Below are 8,632 nucleotides of genomic sequence, written 5' to 3' on the forward strand. Positions count from 1 at the left end.
TAGTCGGTGGGTCGACCCCACTCAAGTGACGTTGCAACAAAGATTCCGGAGGAGAGGGCCTCCTTCTTGCTTTCAAGGATCCTGCCCGAGCCCTTCATTCCTGTCGAGCCACCATATACTAGTTGGGCTGATGAAGCCCAGGCCTGTAACTGCCCTTGGGATGAAAGGGCTTAGATGAGGGCCTTTGGTTAGGCCCGTTGCTTGAGGACCTTAGTCCCTGCCAGTAAGACACATGAGGTTGAGCCTCAAAAGAGGCCAATTGGCCCTGCCCCTTAAAGGCTTGGAACAGAGCCTGACCCACATTCAGCTTGTATGTTGAGCCTTTAAAACACTACGTTTCCCTTCCCCCAAAATGCCCAATTTCCTCCATCATCTCATTAGCCCCGACACACCTTAAAACTTTGGCCACCTCCCCTTACAAATTACCCAATTGAGTCTGCATCTCCCTCAACATGCAGTACACATCTTTGCCACCTTCTCTCTCCCGTGAATGACCATGAGGGCTTACTGCACATCAACCTGACGGTATGAAACTCCTCCGCCATGCCCAATATTCTGCCCACCATGAGCCCCTACCGGAGATAGAATATCTTTATACGATTTACGGTAAACCTCTTCACTCCACGGCCTCCTCTGCACATCACTGACAAACCCAACTCTGTTTCTTTCCACCTGGGTAGCCTTCCTCAAAACCTCCCCCATTCTTCTCCATCCCCTACCCCCCTATTCTTCTGGAATAAGAATGAAGCTTCTACGTCCCCCTTTGCCTTAAACTGCCACCTCCAATAACCTGCCATGGGAGTTCGAACAACGCTGAACAATAAAACTCATGTATCCCTCCCTCATTTACGAATAAAAATCCTTGCTTTTGCCATCATCATCTAGAACTCTCCCGAGCCATTGCACTGTGCCTAGCCCCAATGGTAGCTCATGTTTGACCCTTTTACCACTCTTAGTGATACGGATCAAACCTCCTTCTCTCACGACAGAAAATAGTTTTGCTTCAATCACTACCTCCCTTGCAAAAATCATCTTAAGACACCTCCGGTATAAAAAATAACACTAACTAAACATCATCCTCGACTGCAAAGAAACTACTGAGAACATATATAACTGAACTAATTTTGTGTGGTAAGACTATCAGAGATGAAGTCAATTTCACAAATAGATTCTGGAAAATGATATATCTACAATTCTTTTACTATTCACTTTAAATCAACTAATAGAATTGTGCTAATTCATTAAAAAGTATTTTCAATTTTACGTAATTAACCTTCATTTTAAATAGAGTTGTAAAATAGTTGTAGACTAGTTGTAGTTTATCATTTTCCATAAAACTATTGCAATGGCTCACAAGTATAAGAGGAACTGCTGAGGTTTACAATCAACAGATGCATTAAGAAAAAAGAATCCCATTCCAAAAACGTATATACATTGTTGCAAGTTATTACATAATTCACACACGTAATAATTACAGCATCACTTCCTTTTTTTTTCCTCTCTCTCTCTTTCAAGGACAACAGGAGCCGCTGGTATGCTGAACCACCATTCTCTCAATCTCCTCATCCATCTCTCTGTGCTTGCTTTCCTTGGAGGTGAATATCTTGTAAAAGTCTCCAAAAAAATTAGAAGAATGATGAGCTTACTAGGTACAAAAGCCAGAATCAAGGCTGCAATCAACAGCATCGCGGCGAATTTTTGGCTTGCCTGATGAACAGATAAATAAACAATATGAATCGGCAATGTGCCAGCGACCGTTCCACTAAAAGAAACTCATAGGACATTTTGAAGTCACTAATCTTCTGTAAAGTGTGTTTATCATTTTTCATTTTTCATGTGCCTATAATAGATGAGAAAAGACAGATGAGAAATATACTTTAAAAAAATAAAAAAAAAGGACCGATGAGAAATATGGAAGGTCCAAAAGCCAGTAGAACAAAGGAAGAAAGAAAAACCTGAGGGAAAATGCACATCAACAAGGCCCGCATCTTGAGAAGAAGAATGTTACCATCCTGGACGATTCCTTCAATTTGAGAGATTGCATTTTGAACAGCCAAGAGCTGCTCCATTGTATTCGTTGCTGGGGGTACTATCACCTTTACACCATCAACAGACTTTCCTTGGCCACAAAATCGGTTGAGTACCATGAAAATCGCAATAAAGATGAGCACTAGAGCAAAGGTGTAACCCAGCCATCCCCTGAAATGCATGCTGTAATTATCAAAAAAACAAAATCTACCAGTTTGATGTGTGCAGGAAACTATAAGCGAGAGCACCAAATTATCAAGCCAAATTGACCAAACCAAGGGGTGCATGGGAGAGTTTTGAGGGTGGCAGGGGGGGCAACTAGAAGCATATTCACTATCTTATATGACATCGCAAGGCACAAATATTGGCGACAAAAGATGTAGATATTCCCCCTCTGATACACCAAGTCATCACATGCCTATCTCACTACAATTTTCAAAATCAGGTTCCATTTACAGTTGACTATTGTTCAGATAAGCTGCTTCTTAAGAAGTAAATAGAGTGAAATCACATATCAAGAACGGCCCTCAAAATCTTGAAACATAATTGCATAAGTATATTTCTGAATGAATTACTCGACACAAAGAAATGGAATATTTAACCGACTAGCTGTCGTTTAATTTTAACCATCTTGGTAGCAGAGCAGCATTTGAAGCTAAGCAAAATCTTTTAATTTTTCAACAACAGATGGTCTATTATTACCAGTTTTATGTTAAAGATATTGGTTTTTAGGTGCATGTGCAAGTTTTTTTGTTTTCTTTTCCGTTTTGGGAGGAAGAGAGAGAGGGGGGGGGGGGGGGGGGGGTTGGTTTCCACACGTGCACTTGAAAAACAAATATTTTTGACATAACTGGTAGGATGGAGGAAGGGAGGAATTATGGTAGCTGTGATTTTAGGAATTCCCGCCGCCCCACCCCCCCCCCCCCCCTCCACCCAAAAAAAAAAAAAAAAAAAAAAATCCTCTCTCTATATGAATTCACCAGATATGGTCTGTAAACCACAATCATATCGCTCAAATAAGAGTTTTACCTGAAAATGACGTAACTGAACAATAAACAAAATACCAATGACTTCACATGATCATCCCAAAACGCCAAAGACAGAAGGTACTTCCCGAGTTCCCTCATAGGAGAGAGTAACTCCTGCAAGTATACAATCAACTTAAGATGTTAAAACTGTATGATTTTAACTTGAAGATGCCCGGGTTTAAGAGAGAGGCATATCCCAATATAGATGAAATACAAGCAAAGCTGACTATTACACAAGTGTTTGTTCACTCTATTTTTTTTTTTTTTTGGTTACAAAATGATTGATGATAACTGAGTGTAAATGAGAAAGAGAGCGAACTCTTTAACTGTGCTTTGTGCCCATCACTTGATGCTAGTAAGTACATACGTGTTCTACAACTTCCATCAACCGAATCCTTATAAATTGATTTTATCTTCACTTTTTTTCTTTTTTTGGTTGGTTGGGGGGGTGGGGGAGGGAAGTGAGGACCACACGAACAAAGTCAACAGAAAAATTCTTTAACCAGCATAAAAAATACCTTCATAACTGCTAAATTAGTGTCAATGCCATCCACTTTAACTCCGTCGACTGTTTGTTGTGCTAGCACCACTTTTTCATAATTGATTTTAGATTCCTTAACTGCTCTTTCCAAAGAACTCAGCTCTCCCACAGTTATCTCCCCCACAAGAAGTCCAGCCTCATTAGGATTATTTGAACTTGTTCCAAACACAAACCCTAAGTTAGAGACCATGTCTAAGGCAGAGACTGAATGCATTTCCCCTCCAGCCTTCGAATTGTTAGTCCGGTCCAACTCCCTGAGGGTTATCATATTTGCAAGGGTTTCCAATATCAAGTCTCCACCTGGAAGTTGGTCACAAAGATTAAACATGAGAAGATTCTCACACCGTAGAGGATTAGCCAAACTAATATCCTGAATGGCTTGTACTCGCAAAATCCCAAGTACAGCTTTTGAAAGTGCTTCCTCTCGTTCAACTCCCTTGATCTGGTACTTGTTTATAAATCTATGAACATATAAAATTTCTCGGATGATTCCAAGCCAGTAATCACGGCGAGTATGCCCCTTAAGCTCAGGAAACTCGAAGACAACTGATTCTGATCTACAAGGGAAAACTACAAAAAGTTATGGCCACTATAATGCTTAAAAGAGGGTGACCCATAGTAACATAATGGAAAAATCCTCGCAAGATTGAACACTGAAAATAATAAATAAATATTTTCCAGCAACAAAATAAACAGATATGTATCATACTTACAAGGAAATTGATTTATATGACACTGCCTTGTCAAAAAGCCGGGTACCCCATGGTCCAGTCATCTCAGGTTTAACAACTTGTTTCAGATCATCTGCTAAATCATACATTTTTGCTTTGTCATAAGACACAACACGGAGAGCTTCAAAGTAAAGAGCATGGTCCGTCAGAACTAACCTACCTGCATACACATCACAGCAATGAGCAATCACATAAAAATGTCAGAGGACTTTAACCTTTATAACTCCTATTTTGTAAAATTTATGTTGATGTTAAGTATGTTTTTTTAACCCATGAAAAAGTAGATAACAACATGGCTACAGTCAATAAGAATCTTTTGTTTACGAATATAGGTGCACATGAAATTTATCCAACAAAATATCTTCATCCCATGAACCTACCAGGCCATGCAGACATCCCTATATGTTCAAGAACTGGTTGGGAAGTGACTGTTCCATCCACTTCAAGAATCTTTTCTCCTCTTGCTGATCGAACAGAAGAAATAAGAGATGACTCTGATTGGTTCTTCATTTTTCTAATAACTCTGCAGAAATTATACCAAATAAAATTTGAGAATGGATAACTGTAATCTTGACAATGGAGTAATTTGTGACACTTGAACTTAGATGTAGTTAAAGAATACAAAAAACGGAGAGAGAGAGAGAGAAGAGGGGGGGGGGGGGAGTTTCGAAGTCCAATAACCTAATCATATTACAATCACTTAGTGACATTCTTGATCATATCATTTATGACGCTCAGTATTTTAATGTTCGAGGCCCATTGCAATTTTATATGTCCATTTCAATCTGCATAGTCTCCATATGTAAGTTTTGAATAATTAGCAAATCAATCATTCTAACATGGAGAAAAAAAAAGACTATATCCTGAAACATCCATTGCATGTCCAACACATCTGTCAAATACTGGCTGCGAGTAGGAAGACAAACTGAAACATAGGTTGATACAGCCCTGACATAGATAACAGGGCCCAAACTCTCGGAACTTTGCTTTTGAATCAACGTGAAATGGTTCCAATGTCCTTTCAGGGACTTTATCTCAATATAGACATTTTTTTTTTAATCAAAGTTGTTTTCGACTTTTTTCCATTAAAATAATAGTTTCACCACTGACTGGCTATATTATCATCCATATTATAAAGCTTCAACCCACTCATTTGGTTAGAGAGCTCCTCCCATTTTGTTTAGCTGTTTCAGTTATCAGGATAAACTGCCAAGTGGCATAAAATTTTCACTTGTCCACGACTTAAGATTTGAAATAACCAGACAAACTTCCAAGGAAATGATGATAAGCACTAGAAGTAATACAGCAACTTCTGTTTATGAAATTAGAGAGGAGCGAGGGACGTGAAGAACTCTAAAATATCTCCATTGTCATCCACCTTAAGATTAGCTTAGATTGGCATGAAAAAAAAAAACCAAAATGGTCAATGGGAGAATAAAAATAAAAATATCCCCCTACTACTGCCATCCCCCCAAAACCCATAATGAAATGAAAATCCCAAACCATCCGAAAATGGAAAGAAGTCAAAATAATAGCAAACTAATATGGACATGCAATTACCTTTCTAGTCCGCTTAAATACTTTTCGTAGATGGAAAACTGAAGCCGACCACCAGTTGATTTGGTAAGCACCTCAAATAGATTTTCACTAATAACAACATTTGCAATAATAGGGACTGCTGAAGCTATTCGTGAGAAGGCCTCTACCCCAACAGATGCATCCTCTTCGACCTGTAGATAGATTTTGCCCATGCACAGCAAAACTGTCAGGAAGCAACAGACTCATGGTACTAAAGACACCATAGTTTAAAGGAAGACTCAAGATAAGGTTATATCAAGTGAATCTAAATTTCAAGAGGATCTCCAAAAAGTGAAACACCATTATTAATTACTTGAGAGTATGTGCGAGTGAGTAGGGGAGAGACAAGAAAGAAATGTCATAATTTTTTGATGACTAGATGAACTAGGTTTTTTTTAGTGATTTAAATTGTATGTTAATCATCTCTGCCTCCACTGCAGTCCACATGGAAGGAATAGACTTGATCTTCTAATAGACATATTATGAGTCAAGGAAAACACAAACCAGCCAGTCAATACTTGTGTGCAAGGAGTTTCTCTGGCACAGGGTTGGTTGGATGACTCATGCATGTGCACGAGTGTGCCTCTGTGTGAGTGTGCGGGTGTGTGTGTGAGTGTGAGCGAGAGAGAGCGAGAGAAACTCTTAATTAGACAAATAAAGCTTACATTTAGTAAAGGCTGGCTGGCAGCAGCCGGAACCTCCCAAGCTAGCATCATGTCATATGTTAAGCGTCGAAACTTTTTATCGGCAAGATGACCTGTAACTCGTATTGACAAGGCTAGTGTCCGGAAACAGCAGTACTCCAACAAGTTCCTCGCGTACCTTGATGGATGCTTTATTGATTCAGCAGCCTCTGCATTGAAGCTTTCTTGAAGCTCAATTGGAGGAACACCAAGGACTCTACATCATTGGGATTTCTTCATTGGAATAAATATAAACACTAAAAAATAACCACATTTGACAAACAGAAGTAGCACAGAACACTAGAATGAAAGTTTTACTATATTCATCTAATATTCAAAAAAGTATGTAAAATTAGAGTACAAGATAGAAAGTAATAAGCTTACTTTGAACATCTACGAAGAACCAGATTTGCAAGAGGAGAAAGCTGTGGTATCCAATTCCTCTGAGCAGATGGGGACCTTCCCATCTCTTCAAATTCTTCATCGAAGGAATTGCGTTTTCCAAGTAACCAATTGAATGATCCTTCTCTTACTAGACCTTCAAGCAAATTTCTTGTTTTGCTACCCACAGCCATCTCCAACATTACACTCACTATCTTCTCTAACTGGACAGAAATTCACCTCTCAAATGCCTGTCATAAATCTTGCATTCAATTAGAAAACTTCAATTTCATCGATACCACCGTCCAAGTGAGATACATTTGATGAAACCTGTGCAGATTACCTTTTAATTTGAAGTTCAAAATCAACTTTGCCCAATGTGACACATAGGAACCAATACAGATCACCCACTCAGAAACTCTCAATTTCTTCTACTTAGAAAAATCATTACAGGTTTCTCACCCAATACAATTTAAGTTGAAGCCCCAGTATCAACTTCAGCTACCACACTTAACTGCCAGACACTTAATTGTTCAAAACCTCAAGTATCAATCTTTAACAATGAAACTTCTAATACCTTTACTTTGCCAGCAGTCCACGGATTTTTCCCGAAAAAGAAAAATCCCCTTTTCTACTCAAAAAACAAATCCCAAGGATCAAAATATTTTAGCATCCTTATCCCGAAAACTTTTATTACCAACGAAGAAGAAAGCTCGAAGAAACACTTACGAATCCCGAGTATAAAATTATACACCAACACTTTCAACCTATTCAACTTGATAAAAACCCATAACGAATTCCTCGTAAGAAGTAAAAACCAAATAATCCAAAACCTAAGCACCAAAATTCATTAACAACACAATCCCAACAAGTTTAGTTTATTTATTCATTGTTTGCCAACAAAGCTCAACATAGGGAATCTTACCGCAAAATGGATATTCCGACCACTAAAATGTCAGCTTTTGCGTTCAGATTCTCCACGTCCGAACAATTCTCTTCGTTTGCTTAACATTGGAAGAAACCAATCTCAGATTATAATTTATATGTCGCATTATCTTACAAACCTGTTTCACCAATTTGCGAAACTCCCAGGATTACGCAAACTGCCAAAGCAGGGGAATCATATCGGACAATTTCCAATACAGACATCAAGGTTCTGGCGTGATAGAAAGGAAATGAAAGGTGTAGGTAGAGAATAAAGCGACAGGGAGAAATAGGGAGGGGGAGTGATCGAGGAGCTTCCACCCCTGAAGCTATCTGTTCGAGTTCGGTGCTTGGGAGAGATGATCAGAAGATCTCGGGTGCAGATAACAACAACACAAGTGTTCACGTCGAATTGGTGTAAATGAGTTAAAAGTCAAAATACTCTATTGCTTGAGACTCATAGAAATTTTTTTTTCATCATTTCTTTATGGAAAATACTTTAACTAAATAAAAATTACGTAAAAATAAATTTATAAATTTATATAATTTAATATAATACATCAAATTATAAAATTAATTTTATTATAAAATAAATCTAATAAATTTAATAAAAATTCATCAGTTTATAAATATACTTTGTATAATATATTTATATGTATAACATTTATCTTTACGATTTAGTTATTTTTTTATTTAAATTTACATTAAAAATTATAGAATATAGTTTTCTTATATAAT

The 8,632-nt window shown here is 38.0% G+C and overlaps 1 protein-coding gene across 3 annotated transcripts; it reads right to left on the reverse strand.

Annotated features, from left to right (window-relative positions):
• Positions 1-1,372: 1,372 nt before the first annotated feature.
• On the reverse strand, positions 1,373-8,311 carry LOC122299398. 3 transcript variants are annotated; one of them, XM_043109653.1, is made up of 10 exons: positions 7,896-8,311; positions 6,974-7,221; positions 6,572-6,806; positions 5,889-6,058; positions 4,709-4,851; positions 4,311-4,488; positions 3,575-4,154; positions 3,058-3,170; positions 1,956-2,199; positions 1,373-1,707 (listed from the first exon to the last, which is right to left on the reverse strand). In XM_043109653.1, the coding sequence occupies exons 2-10, from the start codon at positions 7,171-7,173 to the stop codon at positions 1,480-1,482; spliced, it is 2,091 nt and encodes a 696-aa protein (XP_042965587.1). In that variant the 5' UTR covers positions 7,174-7,221; positions 7,896-8,311; the 3' UTR covers positions 1,373-1,479. The 3 variants fall into 3 exon arrangements, with proteins under 3 accessions (XP_042965587.1, XP_042965590.1, XP_042965589.1); XM_043109656.1 differs by having other exon boundaries at positions 6,974-7,232; XM_043109655.1 differs by having other exon boundaries at positions 6,974-7,300.
• Between the last annotated feature and the right edge of the window lie 321 nt (positions 8,312-8,632).

This window comes from Carya illinoinensis, chromosome 16, assembly GCF_018687715.1.
Source record: "Carya illinoinensis cultivar Pawnee chromosome 16, C.illinoinensisPawnee_v1, whole genome shotgun sequence".
Lineage (NCBI taxonomy): Eukaryota > Viridiplantae > Streptophyta > Magnoliopsida > Fagales > Juglandaceae > Carya > Carya illinoinensis.

What these genes read in the sequence shown, in the direction of transcription:
- LOC122299398 (XM_043109653.1), bottom strand. Translation starts at nt 7,173, where the DNA reads ATGTTGGAGATGGCTGTGGGTAGCAAAACAAGAAATTTGCTTGAAGGT. An exon ending in CCAGCCAGCCTTTACTAAAT is followed by an intron (nt 6,059 to 6,571) that starts GTAAGCTTTATT and finishes ATCTATCTACAG; the next exon opens with GTCGAAGAGGATGCATCTGT. An exon ending in AGGGATGTCTGCATGGCCTG is followed by an intron (nt 4,489 to 4,708) that starts GTAGGTTCATGG and finishes ATGTGTATGCAG; the next exon opens with GTAGGTTAGTTCTGACGGAC.